The 20,101-nt window shown below is 40.3% G+C and overlaps 1 protein-coding gene across 12 annotated transcripts in view; it reads right to left on the bottom strand.

The window, feature by feature from the left end:
• The window catches only part of KLHL32 (kelch like family member 32), a 241,582-nt gene that overhangs the window by 144,133 nt on the left and 77,348 nt on the right, over nt 1–20,101 (bottom strand). For all 12 annotated transcript variants that reach the window (XR_003119167.1, XM_025384114.1, XM_025384099.1 and 9 more), the window contains one exon: nt 15,315–15,495. Coding sequence is in view for 10 of the 12 variants with exons in the window: in XM_025384114.1 (XP_025239899.1) it covers nt 15,315–15,495 (181 nt within the window). In the remaining 2 variants the exon portion in view is untranslated. The remainder of the gene's footprint in view (nt 1–15,314; nt 15,496–20,101) is intronic.

Genomic DNA, 20,101 nt, shown 5'->3' with positions numbered 1-20,101 from the left:
AGAAAGGAAAACACACTGGCTCCAGCCTCAAAGAGGACAGACATCTTCATACACACAGCCTTCCTCGTTTGCTTGCTCAATGGTGCAGACTTTCCAAATGCCTTGGGCCTGCTCTTTTCCCAACACTCTCCAGACCTCAAGCCTTTGGTCAGCATGAACATGCCTTTGCTCCCATGCTCCCTGACCCTCAACCACACTCACTCTTGTCTTTCCTCCCCCTCACTGTCCATCACAATGTCCTGTTTACCTACCTCCCAACCCGCTCCTCAAACACACCCTCTTCTCTCCAGCCATCTGCTCCTTGTTTACTTCAGGCCATCATCAGCTCTTACTTAACCACTTCTCATGCCCCTAATGTGAATTATTAAAATTTGGGCCTCCTGTTCTTTATTTTTAAAATAGGGATGACAATAATACCCATCTTATAAGTTTCCCTAGAGGATTAAATGAGTTAATACACATAAAACATTTAGAATAGCTGCCTGAGAACAGTAAGTGCTCAAATAATTATTATTTAATATTAATTTGTTATTATTGTTATTACCTGAGAATGCTGAAGAGGGGAAAAGGGATAAAAATAAGGTTTGAGCCCAAAATACCACTCCAAAACCCGTATACCAATTACATTATATTGCAGTCATTTGCTCACTTGTTTCTAACTCCTACCAGACTACGAATTCATTCAGTGTCTAGAAAATGGTAGGTATGTAACAAATACTTATTGAATTTTTAAAAACCTGTTTATTTCTAATTACATATTATACTCATTTATAGTCTTTTATGTAATTTTAATCAAATAGCACTAGAAAGTAGGATTATAAAATACATGAAACACAGATTTTTTTAAAAAATCATGGGATTTATGCCCTTTTCTCAATTCTAAAAATTACATAGGCAGGAGCACGCCCAGCCTCTAACAGAAAAAGATGCTCAAATATTTAATTTTCCAAAATGTCATATTTGAATCACTTTACCAACACATATACGAAGCTATGTTAGACAGTCAAGACATCTGTTTCCCTGGCCAGAAAGTGTAGGCGTTCATGGAGATTTAAGCTGGAGATAGCAAATGTTAGACAACAGCTTCCAGAACCTACAGAGTGGCCCGCAGCCCAGGGCTGCCCACGCTGGGCCCTGTAACTTATGTGTTCCCACTGTCAGAGGGGCTTCCAGGGAAGTAGGGAGAAGAGGCTGACTTGTCCCTACCACTCAAGGCCCCTAATTTCTCTTGCTATCTCTGTTTCAATACTTCCTCACTTAATAGTGTTCAACACTATTTGTTTGATGGACTTCACTAGTGTTTGGTTGGTCACAATCTCTCTGAGATGTTACTGGTAAGGGGGCTGCCACACATAGTACATAATCTTTAATTCCTTGAAGGTGACAAGGTGAAAGTATTAAGATTTCAGAAAAGGGGAACCTTACATATGAATTTAAGGTGGTGGCAGAGGGTGGTCAGAATAGGGCTTCATGAGAGACATCATATTTGTTGGTTGTGAGAAACCTGGAAGATGGACAGGGTAGACTAAGAGCTGAACAGGAAGTTACAGGTGGAAAGAATGGTCACTAGCAAAGCTGAGAAGAGCAAAGGCCCTGAAGTGGAAAGAATATGTTTGGAGAACAGTGTGGCTGCAACACTGGATAAACAGACAAAGGAACAAAGGGGAGGGTGAATGATGATGAGACAGCATGAAGCCATTCCCGGAGCCTGGTAGACAGGAAGCAAGGGGCTCAGGAACATCTCAGCAGGAAGTGAAAGTTAGTTATGGAGTCATCTGCACAATGGTTTGAAAAAGAACAGCCAGAGGAGGAGAAAAGTTAAATGGCTACTGGAATGTTCTATGCACGAGGCAAAGTGGTGACAGAGTCAGAAAATGAAAAGCTGGGAAAGGATGAAATTAAAAAGTTATTCTGACCCATCAAAAAGTGAGTGAACCTGCAGTAGCTGAGCCTAACAACTAACTGGCCTTTCTTCACTGTAACACCCAGGCAGAACATGACCAGGAATTTAAGTTAGTCTAAGAAGTGAAGCAGCTCACATTTATTGAAAGTGTCAGATACTATACTTGGAGCTTTATATACCATATCTCACTTAAGTCTCTGTATCAACCCATCCAGAGAACTATGCTTGGTGATTATCAATTTATAGATGAAAAAACATAGGTTCATAGAAGTAACAGGACTTGGCTATGGTCATAGAATGGATAGTGAAGAAGATGAGTAACCCAACAAACATGTATTAAAATAGTGTCTACTATTTGCCAGGCAGCATTGGAAACAATGGTGAACAGAACAGACAGATTAGGTCCCTGCTGCTAGATTCAAACTCAGATCTGACTCAAAAGCTCATCCCTTTCTTCTTTCCACAACTACTTTGCACTTTGATGAAAGAAGTCCTAGTCTGACTGTTAGAGCATCTGGCTAATGCTATGCTGTGCTCATACTGCTTAAATTAAGCCTAACATTCTTATTATTTTTAAAAGCATTATTATTTGGCTGAAAAATATGTTTTGTCACTTGCTTTTAAAATGGTGACGATCACAGGAAGTCATAGTACTTTGTGTGTAACTACTCATTCATTAATCATATTTTAAGCAAGAAAAGCTGATATTAACTCACAGACCAATATAAAGGAAAAGATCCATCAAAACTTCAGCCTTCTTACTCTTGCAGTCCCACCTTCCCTGAATCAGAACAACAATGACTTGAGCTTCAAAATAAACTGCCAAATATCAGAGTACAGAGCACAAAAATCTAGTTTATACCAAAGTACTTAATTAACTTGAACATATCACACTAAAAGGAAAAGAAACATAAATAATTTATATATTTTTATTTTTAGGATATTAAGAATTGACATATAAATGGAACTATAAAAAATTAGAAAACATTTCTTCATTTTTAATAAATATTTATTAATAAATATAATAAATAAAAAACTTAATAAATATTTACTGAGCATTGATAAAACATGAGGTAACATGATAAGTGTTGTGAGAGGCACAAATTACTAAGACAGGATACTCTTTCCAATGTTTCAGTTTGATAGAGTGTAAGACACAAGGAAAACAAATATTCTGGTGGGCATGTGACTGTTGAGAGACAATTCTCCATGAGTTTCTTGCATTTTGGCATATGTTGTGAATGAGACGACTGTTTTTTGTTCTGAACTCTCTTTTCTTTTCTTTTTTTTTTTTTTTTTGAGACAGAGTCTCACTCAGTCGCCCAGGCCAGAGTGCAGTGGTACAATCTCAGCTCGCTGCAAGTTCCACCTCCGAGGTTCACACCATTCTCCTGCCTCAGTCTCCCGAGTACCTGGGACTACAGGCGCCCGTCACTACGCCAGCTAATTTTTTTGTATTTTTAGTAGAGACAGGGTTTCACCGTGTTAGCCAGGATGGTCTCGATCTCCTGACCTTGTGATCCATCCGTCTCGGCCTCCCAAAATGGTGGGATTATAGGCGTGAGCCACTGCGCCTGGCCTCTGAACTCTCTTTTCAAGGACGTTTCTATAGCAAACAGCCTTGGAAGACAGAGTAGTATCTCCCTCCAGAGCAAAGGGTAGGTTTGCTTACAATCCTGGAAGATACAGTATCTCTATGTCAAGCAAAGGCTAGCATGCTTACTGTCCAGAATAATAATATCTCGTTCCAGAGCAAAGGGTAGACATGTTTGCTACTCATGATAAAAGACTTCAGTTCCCTAACCTCAATGATATTCTCCCATAACACAACTCACTCTGTGTGTAGTAACACAAGCTGGCCCTCTTCATGTCATCCTGTGGGAATCTGGGCTCAGAAAAGAGGTGCAAAAATGCTGAGACTTGATTACTACTGCCATTATGAGGATAAAGTGTATTTTGTTTCTGATTTAGGAGACTTATGTCTTCTACCAGCATCTATAACAGTGTGGTAGCCTGCCTAACTAGTTAGCTTGCAAATAGGGTAAAAATCTCAGAATTTTCATAGTTCCTGACAGGAGAAGGTTGCAACAATGGCAACAAATTCTTCCCCTACTTGCGTCTATGCCCTTTTGTACACCCTCTTAAAATGATTCTGATGATTCTGGACTTAGCCATGTGACTTGCTCGGCCAGCAGGGGGGACATTAGCAAACAAGACCCAAACAGACGCTTGAGAAGCATCTGTGCCTTGAGGCTTGCTCTCTTGCGTTCTTAGGATTTAGTTGCCATGTGAAAATGCCTAGGCTAGTCTTCCAAATACATGGCCCAGCTTCCCTTACCACCCCAACCAACAGCCTACCAATCACCAGCCATGTCAACAAGGCCAACTTAGATCACTAGCCCCCAATCAACCCTTTGATTAACCACTGACGCAAAAGCAAATCCAGTATAGATCAGCTGAGCTGGCAGACCAGAAGAACAATTCAGCCTCTAGGTTTTGGGGTACTTTGTTATGCAGCAAAAGCTAAAAAAAATTACTGAGTATAAGGAAAAAATTACTTCCAGTATGATATCTATATTACAAGCTCCAAAGGGCTCAGCCTATGTCTCCTTAAATACCATAACTCCAGCACTTCGCACTGCCCAGATAACAGTTAAGTGCCAACTGCTCCAACTTTATTTGGCTTTCTCCATCTGAACAATCAGTGCACAAGACAGTGAATTTTCATTGACTTTCAATGACCTTACAAGCAGCTTATGAGACTGAAGGAACTGCACATGAATCCAGCAGAGCACAAAGCCTAAGTGGAAAACGTACAAGTTGGTACTGAGAGAGACAGATGTGTGAAAATCAGCTCCTCTACTTAATATCTGGCAGTCCCTGGGTAAATTATTTAAACATATTGTAATTTAGTTTCCACACCTGCAAAATGCAAATAATAAAGCTTCTCCAGAGGCTTTATAATATAGGTATTACAAAGGAGGCACTCTTTGTGCATAACCTATCAGAGTATGAGGGGCACTGTGGTGGAATAGATGAGAAACTGGGAGTAGCAGCAAACACTGTCAAATACCAACAAGTGAAATGGTCTCTTGCACTCACATGCGCGCACGTACTCATCATACCTTCTCCCCTCTTTCTCACATATACACAAATGTGCGAAATCAAATCATTTCCCAAAATGAAATTCAAAACCGGGATTCCAGCCAAGATGGCTGACTAGAAGCAGCGAGTGCGCATCGCTCTCAGAGAGGGAAGAGAGTGGTGAGTAAACATTAGCTCTTCAACTGGATTATCCAAGTGGACACATTCATCAAGGAAGCAACATAGTCCACACAGAAGTGAGAAGAGTGAGACAGGACAACTGCCCACCTGGGAGAGGCGAAGAGCCAGGGGAGGCCCCCCCGACGGCCGGGAAACAGTGAGTGAGTGAGTGAGAGTCTCTGGGGACCCACACTTCTGCCATGGACCTTTGCAACCCTAGGTCCCGGAGTCCCATGGATCCCCAAGTACCCGGACACCCGCAGCTGCAGCTGTGGCAACAAGAGAGGTCAGGCTCCCGCATAGGCCCCTCAGGATGGGAGCAAATCCACAGGGCTGAGCAGCAGATGGAGTGCACGCTCACCTCCACTGCACCTCGCCAGACATGGCCCACTCGCCTGAGACTCTACCACGGCCATCGCAGCCCTGCCTGAGCTCTGGGGTCGCAGGCAGGCCGCCATTTCTGCCGCTCGGAAGCCCTAGCTCTTGCTGCCCTCAGGCTGGCGAGGGAGCACAGTCATTAGGGACTATCACAGACCCCCAGCACAGGGCAGCCACCTTACCTGGAAAAGCAGCCTGTTTTCAATGCGGTCCCTATCCCCGCTACTCCTCACTGGGCAGGGCCTTTAGATCTGCGACCTTGACCACTCCCTCCTAGGGCTCTCCATGGTAGCATATCTGCACTTTCTTGGAAGGGATCTCCCGGAGGTAACAGGCAGGCAACTACTTTTGCTGCTCTGAAGCCCTCGCTCCTGTGGCCCCCGGGCTTGGGAGGGAACACAGTGATCAGGCACTAAGGCAGAGCTGCCTTACAGAAAAGTGGCCAGTTTTCCACACAGGTCCCCACTCTACTACCCCTCAATGGGCAGGGTCTCTCCACCTGGGCTCCTAGCACAACCGCCCTGCCCTGGCCTGAACATGTCAGTTGGTGGCAGCTCTGTGTTTCTTTGGGAGGGAAATCCCAGAGACAACTCATAGCCCCTCTGCCATTGCAGCTGCGATGGTACCACCCTTACTGCACTGGGGAAGGAACAAAGGGCCTGGTTGCTATGTTGACATCCCTAGAACAACACAGCCACCATACGGAGAGAAACCCAGTGTCTCTTCTCTGTGAGCTCCCACTCTGTACTCTTCCCCAGGAAGGACCCTTCAGCTCAAACTGCAGAGCAGCCACCCCGCCCCCAGCTGAGCACTTCCACTGCTAGTGGCTCTAAGTTTCCCTGGGGAGGGGCTCCCAGAGGCAACCAACAGTCCCTCTGCCACTGCCAGTGCACTGGTCCTGCCCTTGTTGCCCTTGCACTGGGGAAGGAACAAAGAACCTGAGGGCTTCACCTGCATTCCCAGCACCAAAGTCGCCATAAGGAGAGGGAGCCCAGTCTCTCCTTCCCATGAGGCCTTGACCCCCTGCGCTTCACCAAGCAGGGCCAGTAGTGCAGTCACCACAAGCCCCGACTAAACATTTCCATTAGCAACAGGTCTGTGATTCTCTGTAGTGGAGCTCCCAGACAAAACCGAAAGCCCCTCTGCCGCTGCCACTGCAGTGGTACTTCCCTTGCTGCCCTTGGACTCAGGAAGGAAAAAAGACCCTGAGTGCTTTACCTACACCTCCAGCAAGTTGCAGCCATCTTAAAGAGAAGAGGCCAGTCTAGCTCACCCATTAGCCTCCAGTGCTCCCTGCTCATCACCAAGCAAGCCCCCCCCACCAACCCCCACGCCCCCACCACCGTCCCAGCTTGGGCCCGTAACACAGCTGCCCAACCCTGGGCCAATCACACCAACTGGAAGCAGCTCTCTATTTCTCTGGGCTGGAGCCCCAAGAGACAAGTGAATGGCCCTCTGCCACAGCCAGTGCCAAGGTCCCTCCCTCTGATGCCTCCAAGTTGGAGAGGACACACAAAGCCTGAGCTCACCCTGAGCTGCAGTGTGCACCCTGGGAGTGCCAATCCAAGATCTGCAGCCAGAAATTGAGTGGGAGAAGAAACTACACTTTCAGAGCACTAAGAGGGAGCACAGCTGAAATCAAGAAGAAATGGCCGGGCGCGGTGGCTCAAGCCTGTAATCCCAGCACTTTGGGAGGCCGAGACGGGCGGATCACGAGGTCAGGAGATCGAGACCATCCTGGTTAACACAGTGAAACTCCGTCTCTACTAAAAAATACAAAAAAATAGCCGGGCGAGGTGGCGGGCGCCTGTAGTCCCAGCTACTGGGGAGGCTGAGGCAGGAGAATGGCGCAAACCCGGGAGGCGGAGCTTGCAGTGAGCTGAGATCCGGCCACTGCACTCCAGCCTGGGTGACAGCGCGAGACTCCGTCTCAAAAATAAAAATAAAAATAAAAGAAGAAATACAGAGGAGCCACGTGGTTGACCAAGAACCTACCATTATGCTTAAGCACCATTTACGGGATCACAGCCCAAACTCAACACCAAAAATACTTTGCTAATATACCCCCCACTCCGCATAAAAACAAGGACAAGAAATCAGCTGCAAATAAAGATCCTGCACAAAGCCTCAGCCCTTTGAAAACATCCAGAAAAGAAGCTAACTGAATGTGCTCAAATTACAACTGTTAAAGGAACATCAGCACACAGAGATAAGAACTAGTACAAAAACTCTGGCAACTTAAAAAGCCAGAGTGTCTTTTTTCTCCAAAAACTGCACTAGTTCCCCAGCAAGGTTTCTTACCCAGGCTGAAATGACTGAAATGACAGACAGAGAATTCAGAATATGGATAAGAATAAAGATCATTGCGATTCAGGAGAAAGTTGAAACCCAATCCAAGGAATCCAAGGATTACAATAAAATTATACGAGCGCTGAAAGATGAAACAACCATTATAAGAAAGAACCAAACTGATCTGATAGAGCTGACAAACAGTACAAGAATTTCATGATAACAATCGCACATTTTAACAGCAGAATAGATGAACTAAAGAGAGAATCTCAGAGCTTGAAGGCTGCTTTCTGAAGTAATTCAGTCAGCCAAAAGTTAAAAAAAATGAGTAAATCCTCCAAGAAATATTGGATTATGTAAAGAGGCCACATCTAAGACAAATTGGTATCCCTGAAAGAGAGGGGGGAAAAAAAGCAACTTGGAAAACATATTTGAGGATATTACCCAGAAAAATGTCCCAAGTTTCACTAGAGAGGCCAATATTCAAATTCAGGAGATGTAGAGAACTTCTGCAAGATACTATACAAGATGACCATCCCCAAGATGCACAGTTATCAGATTCTCCAAGGCTCACATCAAAGAAGAAATATTAAAGGCAGCCAAAGATAAAGGGCAAATCACATACAAAGAGAAACCCATCAAACTAACAGTATGCCTTTCAAAAGAAACCCTACAAGTCCGAAGAGATTGGGGGCCTATATTCGGCATTCTTAAAGAAAAAAATTCCATGCAAGAATTTCATATTCAGCCAAACTCAGCTTCATAAGTGAAGGAGAAATAAAATCCTTTTCAGACAAGCAAATGCTAAGGGAATTCATTACCAACAGACCTGGCTTAACATAGGCACTTAAGGGAGTGTTAAATATGGAAATGAAACATCATTACCAGCTACCACAAAAACACTTATGTATATAGGCCACTGACACAATAAAGCAACCACACAATCAAGTCTGCATAATAACCAGCTAACAACACAATGACAGGAAAATCCACACATGTCAATATTAACCTTCAATGCAAATGAACTAAATGCCCCAATTAAAAGGCAGAGAGTGGCAAGTTTGATAAAGGAAAGACCCAATGGTAAAGCTGTCTTCAAGAGACCCATCTCACATGCAATGACCCCCAAAGGTTCAATGTAAAGGGATAAAGAAAAATCTACCAAGCAAACACAAAATGGAAAAAAGCAGGGTTGCTCTTCTAATTTCAGACAAAACAGACTTTGAGGCAATGACAATAAAATAAGACAAAGAAAGGCATTACCTAATGGTAAAGGGTTCAATTCAACAAAAAGACATAACTATCCTAAACATATATTCACCCAACACAGGAGCACCCAGATTAATAAAGAGAATTCTTAGAGACCTATAAAGAGACTTAAATAACCACATAATAATACTGGGAGACTTAAACACCTCACTGATAATATTAGATACTAGTAGATAGATCACTGAGGCAGAGAACTAACCAAGATATTCAGGACCTGAACTCAACACTTGACTAAATGGACCTAATAGATATCTACAGAACACCTCATCCAAAAACAACAGAATATACATTTTTATCATATGCACATGGCACATACTCTAAAATTGATGACTCAATTAGCCATAAAACAATCTTCAGCAAATTAAAAAAAAAAAAATGACATCATACCGATCATACTCTCAGACCAAAGTGCAATAAAAATAGAAATCAATACTAAGAAAATCACTCAAAATGACAGAATCACATGGAAATTAAACAACTTGCTCCTGAATAACTTTGGGGTAAACAATAAAATTAAGGTAGAAGTCAAAAAATTATTTTAAAGTAATGAGAACAAAGATACAACACATGAGCATCTCTGAGACAAAGCTAAAGCAGTGTTAAGAGAGAAGTTTACAGTACTAAATGCCCATATCAAAAAGTTAGAAAGATGTCATGTTAACAATCTAACATCATACCTAGAAAAATTAGAGAAACAAGAGCAAACCAATCACAAAGCTAACAAAAGACCAGAAATAACGAAAATCAGTGCTGAACTGAAGGAAACTGAGATTCCAAAAACCATGCAAAAAATCAATGAAACTTGGAGTTGGTACTTCAAAAGAATGAATAAGATAAATCGACAGCAAACTAGACTAATAAAAGAAAGACAGAAAATCCAAATAAATGCAATCAGAAATGAAAAAGGGGATATTACTTCCAACTTCACATAAATACAAAAAAAAAAAAAAAAAAACCCTCAAAGACAACTGCAAACCTCTATGCGCACAAGCTATGCTTTAGAAGAAATGGATAAATTCATTTACAGAATTTATGGAAACATACAACCTCCCAAGATTGAACCAGGAAAAAAATTGAATCCCTGTACAGACCAATAAGAAGTTCTAAAATTGAATCAGTAAGAAAAAGCCTACTGATACGGTTTGGCTTTATCCCCACCCAAATCTCATTTTGAACTACAGATTTCATAATCACCATGTGTCCTGGGAGGGACCTGGTGGGAGATAATTGAATCATGGGGGCAGTTACCTCCATGCTGTTCCTGTGATAGTGAGTGAGTTCTCATGAGATCCAATGGTTTTATGAGGGGCTTTCCCCCGCCCCTCCCCCTGCCACTTTGCTCTGCACTTCTTGCTGCCACCACGTGAAGAATGACATGTTTGCTTCCCCTTCTGCCATGATTGTAAGTTTCTTGAGGCCTCCCCAGCCCTGCAGAACTGTGAGTCAATTAAATCTCTTTCCTTTATAAATTACCCAGTCCCAGGTATGTCTTTATTAGCAGCATGAGAACAGACTAATATACTTATTAACCTGAAAAAAATGCCCAGGACCGAATGGATTCACAGCTGACTTCTACCAGATATATAAAAAAGAGCTGGTACAATTCCTACTAAAACTACTTTTACAAACTAAGGAAGAAAAACTCCTCTCTATGTCTTTCTATGGGGCAAGTATCATCTTGATACCAAAACCTGGCAGAGACACAACAAAAGAAGGAAATTCAGGCCAATATCCTTGATGAACATAGATGCAAAAATCCACAACAAAATACTAGCAAACCAAATCCAGAAGCACATCAAAAAGCTAATCCACCACAATCAAGTAGGCTTTATACTTGAAATGTAAGGTTAGTTCACTACACACAAATCAATAAATGTGATTCATCACATAAAGAGAACTAAAAACAAAAACCACATGATCATCTCAATAGATTTAGAAAAGGCTTTTGATAAAAATCAACATCCCTTCATGTTAAAAGCCCTCAACAAACTAGGCACTATACCTCAAACTAATAAGAGCCATCTATGACAAACCCACACCAATATCATACTGAATAGGTAAAAGCTGGAAGCATTCCCTTTGAGAACTAGAACATGACAAGGATGTCTACCCTCAGCACTCCTATTCAACATAGTACTGGAAGTCCTAGCCAGAGTGATCAGGAAACAGAAAGAAATAAAAGGCATCCAAATAGGAGGAGAGGAATCAAACTATCCCTGTTTGCAGATGACGGATTCTATACTTAGAACACTCCACATAGTCTCTGCCCCATATCTCCTAAATCTGATAAATAACCTCAGCAAAGTTTCAGGATACAAAATCAATGTATGAATATCAGTAGCATTTCTATACACCAACAACATCCAAACTGATAGCCAAATCAAGATTGCAATTTCATTCACAATAGTCACAAAAAGAATAAAATACCTAGGAATACAGCCAACTGGGGAGGTAAAAGAGCTCTACAAAGAGAATTACAAAACACTTCTCATTGAAATTAGTGATGACACCAACAAGTGGAAAAATATTTCATGCTCATGGATAGGAAGAATCAATATTGTGAAAATGGCCATACTGCCCAAAGCAATGTACATATTCAATGTTATTCCTATCAAACTACCAATGATGTTTTTCACAGAATTAGAAAAACCTATTCTAAAATTCATATGGAATCATAAAAGAGCCGAAATAGCCAAAGCAATCCTAAGCAAAAAGAACAAAGCTGTAGTATAGTTTGTAATATAGTTTGAAGTCACATTAACCAAGTTCAAATTATACTACAAGACTACAATAACCAAAACAGCATGATACTGGTACAAAAACAGGCACGTAGACAAATGGAACAGAATAGAGAGCCCAGACATAAAGCTACACACCTACAACCATCTGATCTTTGACAAAGCCAACAAAAACAAGCAATGGGAAAAGACCATATTCAATAAATGATGCTGAAATAACTGGCCAGCCATATGTCAAACATTGAAACTAGACTCCTTTTCTTTCACCATGTACAAAAATCAACTCAAGATGGATTAAAGACTTAAATGTAAAACCTAAAATGATAAAAACCCTGGAAGATAATCTAGGAAATAGCATTCTGAACATAGGCTCTGACAAATATGTCATGACAAAGACACCAAAAGCAATTCCAACAAAACCAAAAATTGACAAATGGGACCTAATTAAACTAAAGAGCTTATGGACAGCAACAGAAACTATCACCGAGGACACCTCACAGAATGGGAAAAATATTTTGCAAACCATGCATCTGACAAAGGTCTACTATCCAGAATCTATAAAGAACTTAAACAAATCAACAAGCAAAAAACAAACAACCCCATTAAAATGTGGGCAAAAGACATGAACAGACACATTTCAAAAAAAGACATACATGCAGCCAACGAGCATATAAAAAAGTGCTCAACATTACTAATCATTAGAAATGCAACTCAAAACCACAATGAGATACTATCTCATACCAGTCAGAATGACTATGATTAAAAAGTAAAAAAATAACTGATGATGGAGAGGTTGCAGAGAAAAGGGAATGCTGATACACTGCTGGTGGCAATGCAAATTAGTTCAGTCATCGTGGAAAGCAGTTTGGCAATTTCTCAAAGAACTTAAAACAATATTACCATTTAACCCAGCAATCCCATTACTTGGTATAGACCTAAAGTATTACAAATCATTCTACTATAAAGACACCTGCATGTGTATGTTCACTGTAGCACTAGTCACAATAAAAAAGACATGGAATCAACCTAAATGACCATCAGTGGTAGACAGGATAAAGAAAATGTGGTATGTATATATCATGGAATACTACACAGTCATAAAAAAGAATGAGATCATGTCCTTTGCAGCAACATGGATGGAGCTGGAAGCCATTATTATAAGCCAACTAACATGGGAACAGAAAACCAAATACCACATATTCTCACTTATAAGTGAGAGCTAAACATTGAGAATACATGGATGCAAAAAAGGGAACAACAGACACTAGGGCCTACTTAATGGTAGAGGCTGGGAGAAGGGAGAAAACTGAAAAACTACTTACTGAGTATTATGCTTATTACCTGGGTGATGAAATAATCTGTACACCAAACCCTCATGAAACATAATTTACCTATATAACAAACCTGCACATGTACCCCTGAACCTAAAATAAAAGTTCAAAAAAAAAAAATCGATACTGAAATGCTGAAACCTAAGTAGAGAGAAGTTAACACCAAGAAGGCTATATTACAGTCCATAAAAAGACAAAATTCCTATTACATAATATACATACAATCTAAAGTGTTTTGCTGATTCAAAAGCCCCTCTGAATAATATGACTCTTCTGAAAGAAGAATACCTGACAATGTGAGTGAGGGTGTGTGAAATGTATAATTATATTAATGGAACTAAAAGGCCACTTTACAGATATTCTGTATCATCTTTGTAGTTTAGAATTAAATCCTACTTTTTATTTCAGAAACAGCCATTTCAAGTAATTACCTCTTCATCTTCTACATTACTCAGTTTCATCACATTTAATACGCTTTTTTAAAAAGGCTGTCTTTTATGATTTGGCATCTTTGAAAATTCTCTGCAACTGCTAGTTGGCAATTAAGTGCAGTTGATATTGTCTCTTAACTAACAAAAGCAACATTATTATTAGAAATATTCAAACCAATCAACAAATTGCCCATGGGCCTAAGTTGGTGTCTGTAACATTTAGAGACTTTACAGGGGAAAATTAAAAAAACAACACAACACAATTAAATTAATTTATATTCCCATTTATATGGAGATTCATACCATTATGTTTCAAAAGTGTTAGTCACTAGTTAACTGAAATAGCATTGAAAAGAATATTAAATAGGCATTGAAATAATGTATATTTAGAAATTAATATTTCAAAACATTCTGGCTAATAATTGTCCAGGTTTTTGCTACTTTATGTCCATATAAGCAGCAGACTATCACACTCATTAAGAGTCAAACATGGATTTCAATTCCAGATCTGCCATTTAGGAACTGTGTGACCCTTATCCTCTGAGTTAGTGCAAATTACTTAGTCTTTGTTATTGTTTCCATATATGCAAAATGGTGATTTTAATAGTATGTATATATATGTGCACAATGGGTTGTTGTGAGGATTAAATGAGATATGCATATAAAATCCTTTGCTCACCATGTGAATCACAAGAAGTGCTAAATAAGTGGCATTTAATCAGCTTCACCATACTGTGTACTTTCATCTTCAAGAAAAACAGCAATCTTATTACCACATATAATTTGCTGTTGGAAATCAACCCCAAAGCTCTGGTAAACAAGATGTGTTTTCATTAGCCACATGTACTGACCATGAAGGTCCATTAGGCTTTTTAAATGAATCTCTGTCCTTGGAGCAAATAATTAGAAAGCATTAGGCCAGGAGTGGTGGTGTGTGCCTATAATCCCAGCACTTTCGGAGGCCGAGGCAGGTGGATTACTTGAGGTCAGGCGTTCAAGACCAACTTGGCCAACTTGGTGAGACCCCGTCTCTACTAAAAATACAAAAATTAGCCAGGTGTGGTGGCGTGTCCCTGTAATCCCAGCTACTCAGGAGGCTAAGGCATGAGAATCACTTGAACCCAGGAGGTGGAGGTTGCAGTGAGCCGAGATCACACCATTGGCACTCCAGCCTGGATGAAAGAACGAGACTCTGTCTCAAAAAATATATACACACACACACACACACACACACACACACACACACACACACACACACAGAGGTATATATACGTATATATACATATATGTGTGTATATATGTGTGTGGGTATATATATATAAATCAGAAACACTACATATACTTAAAGATTTTTAAATTTTAACAAATTGTCTTATAGCTTGGTCTTTGATCCTGAATCCAGAAGCAACCTCTCACCCCAATCTGCACCCCCACAGGAGCACATTGTCTCATGGTGGTAAAGTGCCAAGCGCTCCTTGGCTCAGATGCGAGGGGAGGTCTGTTCTACATTGGAGGCACATCCAGGTGCCCTGCCCAGAGAGGACCCAATGGGGCCCCAGGACACATTCTACCCAGGAAAGAACAAAAGCCCCCACCATTCAGCTCTGGGGGTACCACATAATTGGCTCCTGGTTTAGTGACAGTTTGGGAAGCACTGTCATCCTCTCTTTATCAATATTTTAAGAGAAACAAACAAACTATGGTGACTTACCCGGAAATAGTCGCTGCATGCTGCCAGGACGGCCTTGTGAGCATGGAATTTCTGTTCCTCAGCAATCAGGGTGATGTCGCAGAGGATGCCATCACTCCTCTGCTGATTCAATGCTGCCAGGACACTGTCATTGTGAGATTCGGAGTGGCACAGCCTCTGGCCTGTCAGCATTTCTTGAATACTACAAAGGAGAACAATCAAGTCAACGTTTTTCCTTTTACCAGCTCTGTGGGCCGGCTGCTCTCTCATTCCTTGAACATTGACTAAGGTAACACGGGTTCCAGTGCACTCTATGAGTGTGACCATCTGTTCCCTCATTTTCTTTCTCTCCACCATTCTCTTGTTCTCCCTTTTTCTTATTCTCTCTGCTCCCCTCCCTGCAGGGTCTTTCTCTTTTTTACTGGTGCCTCTCTTTCTGCATTTGTGTTTGTGTGTGTTCATCTGTGGCTGCATACTGACCCAGGTCTCTGGACCTGCAAGCCTCTGTTTCTGGGCCCCGTCCCTTCAGTGTGTGAACATCTCTGAGTGCAAAACTTCCTCTGGATGTGTATCTGGGCACGTGTACATGTGTGTGTGTGACCCTTCCCACTCTGTCCCCTCTCTCTAATTCCCTGATTTCTTCCCCAAGTTTGTACCTTACCATGTCTCCCACAGGACACAAGACTGTTAACACATACAAGAAAACTGAGCAAATGTTAGTCAGGACAAAAAGGGCTGCAAGTGACCATTCCATGTAAAAAGCAATTAAACCAAAGAAGCTTACTATTAAACTTGGGAAATTGTGCACCATAAGAGCATCAAAAGGAATGCGTTGTAAATGATAACAAATTTAAAGCTGAAAGTAAAATTTATCTATTATCAGCCTTTAGTTTCTATGTGTGATCATTCTACTAGATTTATGAATGACTATATAATTTTCTTTTTGTTTCTACTTTGTGAGATTGCTAATTTTACCCATTGTGAGACTTACCTCTTCACTCTCTACACTAACCTAAGACATTTATCCTTACGCCCTTTCAAAAGTCCTAGGTGAAGTTCTAGATCATTCTACAATAATACAGAAGTAATGCCATAAACACAAAATGCAAACTTTCACTTTATAGACAGCTATGGATATTTTCAGCTTACGCCAATGGGAATCTACACAGTGCTCTGAAATCTCAGAACCGGTATTGGACTAAGATGGGTGATCTGCCAGGAATAGGTTACTCCCAGAGTGAAAACAAGGGCCATCAAGTCCTGTTTCTGGCCAGCAGGTTCATCTCAAAGCTGAGTAAAAATACTGTTGGGATGATTGAGCATTGCCTCTCCCATGTTGGTAATTCCTGTATCCAACCCCTTCCTCTGAGTGTGAAAGAGTTTCTCAGGGGAGCCAGAGTTGTCACCAGCCTAGTCTGCATGGTGGGTTTATTTGGCAGGGCTCTGCTCAGCCTGTGGTGCCAGTTGGCTGGTAAATTACAGTTAGGTACAAATCACTATCTTAAAATTAACCAAATACTTCCTGTGAAATGCCAGAAGGCAGTCATTAAGCTTTATTGGACAGTTTTGACTGGGAAGCATCAGAAATGTCAGAAATATGGAAAGAAAAAAACTTGACAGACGGTGATGATATAGGAAGTTCCTGTGGGAAGGTGGGAGGATTATTTTCAGTTGAAATGTAGCAGTGAGTTTTGAAATGGTTACTGTCATTGAATATTCATCTAGTAGCTCAAGCCATAGGCAGACTTTAAAATCAGTAATTAAAAACCTCATTCAGAAGCATAAATAATTTTTTGCAAATTTCTATGCAAAGTCTAGAATGGAGATTAATTAGCATCACTCAATTAATTAGCATCTCAAATCAAGAAATGGAATAGTAATAGAAACATTGTATCAGCCAAGTAAAGCTGTAAGATAGTCTTTGAAAAATCTTTCCTAAAAGGATGACTTTTTAATAGATTTGAGAAACACATAGTGCTCACCATGTCCCATGAACTATTCTTAGTGATTTACAATGACTAGTTCATGTAATCTGCACAACACCACCATGAAGCAGGTACTATTATTATCTCTATTTTATAGATAGAAAAACTGAAAGTCCAAGATCAGGTATCTTGAGAACATATCACCAAGAATATAATAATGTAATTCCTCCTCCTACTTAAAGAAAAAAGAAAAAAAAAAAGAGGCCAGGCGTGGTGGCACATGCCTGTAATCCCAGCACTTTGGGAGGCTGAGGCAGGTGGATCACTTGAGGTCAGGAGTTTGAGACCAGCCTGGTCAATATGGTGAAATCCCATATTGGGGTTTAATTAATACTATAGTAATACTCTGTTGTATTGTATTGCATCAATACACAAATTAGCCAGGTGTGATGGCGTGTACCTTAATCCCAGCTACTCAAGAAGCTGAAGCAGGAGAATTGCTTGAACCCAGTAAGTGGAGGTTGCAGTGAGCTGAGATCATGCCACTGCACTCCAGCCTGGGCAACAGAGCGAGACTCTGTCTAAAATATATATATACACACACACACACACACACACACACACACACATACAATCTGTAGAAGAGCTGAAAAATCTATGCTTAAGGGGAAAAATCATGAAAGTCCCTATTAACTTTATATTTATATTATGTATAATGAATCTCAAAGTCAGCCTTTTAGAATAATATACATGAACAGAACAACATGACAAAGCAGTAAGAAATATTTGAAATTTTGCTTCAAAAACATGTATCTTCATACTGTGACTGAAAGTTTTGGGATAGAAAATAGATTCTAATTATTATAATCATAGAAAATAGATTCTAATTATTATAACCTTAGAAAATATATTTGAAACATTCATAACTTATTTTCTCCATTTTTATATTACCTTAAATGTTAAATAAATGTATTTCAAAATTTCATTTGTAGTGGAACAGAAGAATATATTAAGATAATTGCCTTAAAATGTTTCCTTACTCATTTTCCAAATATAATGCCACAATTCCTGTCCTTATTATTAAGATTGAATTGGTACTTGCATTATATATGTCTATTGAGAGTGAATAAATCTTACCAGAAAAAGAGCAGCTGTAAACTGAAATTTGGCAAAGAATAAAAGACTCGGCTTTGAAACAATAGTGATGCTGCACAATTTCACAGGATCATTCAGCTGGGCTTGAAAATTCAAGCTTCAAGAAAACAACAAGCTAAATATTTAAGACAACAGTTGGCACAAGATCCCAAATATTTTGGAACCAATATGTTAGGGATCCTTAAAAGCAGAAACAAATACTCTAACATTTGGCAAGAAATAAAAGCCTCTTAATCAACAAATCATTATTGTATTCTGAAAGTAACTTCCCACTCAACTCTTGGATGTAAATTTGTAAAACATCTCAACCCTCTAAATGTTAAGGCACACATGGCCACAGAACATAGCTGGAAGGGAGCAGGCCCACTTCACCAAGTCAATAGTCATAAACCAGGGAGGAGATAAATCAAAGACTGTAATGCACTATGTCTAAATTAAAATGGGGAGCTGACACATGCTTGCAAACAGCTCCCTCAGCATCTAGAACATATATCAAATTAGCAAACTAAGCCTCTCAACTTAGAGCAATGTCCCTCAATTTTTTTGAGAAATAAAGAAAAAGGAAGGAAAAGTATATCCTAAAACTTCTAAATTGCTGGAAAAAAGACTGAAAGCAAGAGCCATATTTCTCAAGGAAACACAGATGTGAGTGTCATCCTAAAACTGGAAAAGGTCTCCCACAGAAGCAATGCTGCCACCTCAGAATTCATCAGTGAGTGCAGAGAGTGTCCTGGCTTCCCCAATACAACCCCTTTCTCTCAGAGATGCCCTAGAACTGCATCAATACAAAAGAGTATGTGCTATATTGATACTATAGTAATACTCTATTGTATTGTATTGTATTGTATCAATACAATAGTAATAGTCTATTATAGGGATACATCTATACAGTGGACACTAACCACACATGGTCACTGAGTACTTGAAATATGGCCAGTCCAAATTGAGATGTACCATACATGTAAAATGCACAATGGATGTCAAAGACAATATGAACAAAAGAAAGCAAAATAGCTCAATATTTCTGTACTGATTACATGTTTAAATTATAATATTTAGGGTATGTTGGGTTACATAAAATGTATTTTTAAAATTAATTTTACCTTTTTTAGGGCTAGGCATGATGACTCACACTGGTAATACCAGCATTTTGGGAGGCCCAAGCGGGCAGATCATCTGAGGTCAGGAGTTCAAGACCAGACTGGCCAACATGGTGAAACCTCGTCTCTACTAAAAATATAAAAATTAGCCGGGTGTGGTTGCACATGCCGTATCTCAGTTACTCAGGAGGCTAAGGCAGAAGAATTACTTGAACCCAGGAGGCAGAGGTTGCAGTGAGCCGAGATCGTGCCACTGCACTCCAGCCTGGGCAACAAGAGTGAAACTCTGTCTCAACAACAACAACAAAAAAAAATTTTACCTTTTTTTTAATATGGCTACCTGAATTTTAAAATTATAGATATGCTTCTCATTATGGTTCTGTTGGATACTGTATGAGTTCCCAGGGATATATGTCCCTCTATTTTATTCCACCTGAACACTATAAGGGCTTTAGGCAACCCCTATCAGACTGCCTGTGCAAACTGCTGTTCCTGTATTTCACAGGGCCCCACGTAGGCCCTCATGCAATAGTGGAAAGCCCCAGACTCTCTGAGCAGAAGACTGCTTTTTAGTATCATATGTCAGTATCCAGAAATGGGGAAATAAATAAACGAGGTCTCAGGAAAG

The sequence above is a fragment of the Theropithecus gelada genome, chromosome 4 (genome assembly GCF_003255815.1).
Source record: "Theropithecus gelada isolate Dixy chromosome 4, Tgel_1.0, whole genome shotgun sequence".
Taxonomy (NCBI): domain Eukaryota; kingdom Metazoa; phylum Chordata; class Mammalia; order Primates; family Cercopithecidae; genus Theropithecus; species Theropithecus gelada.
This window is presented reverse-complemented; position numbering and strand designations above follow the sequence as displayed.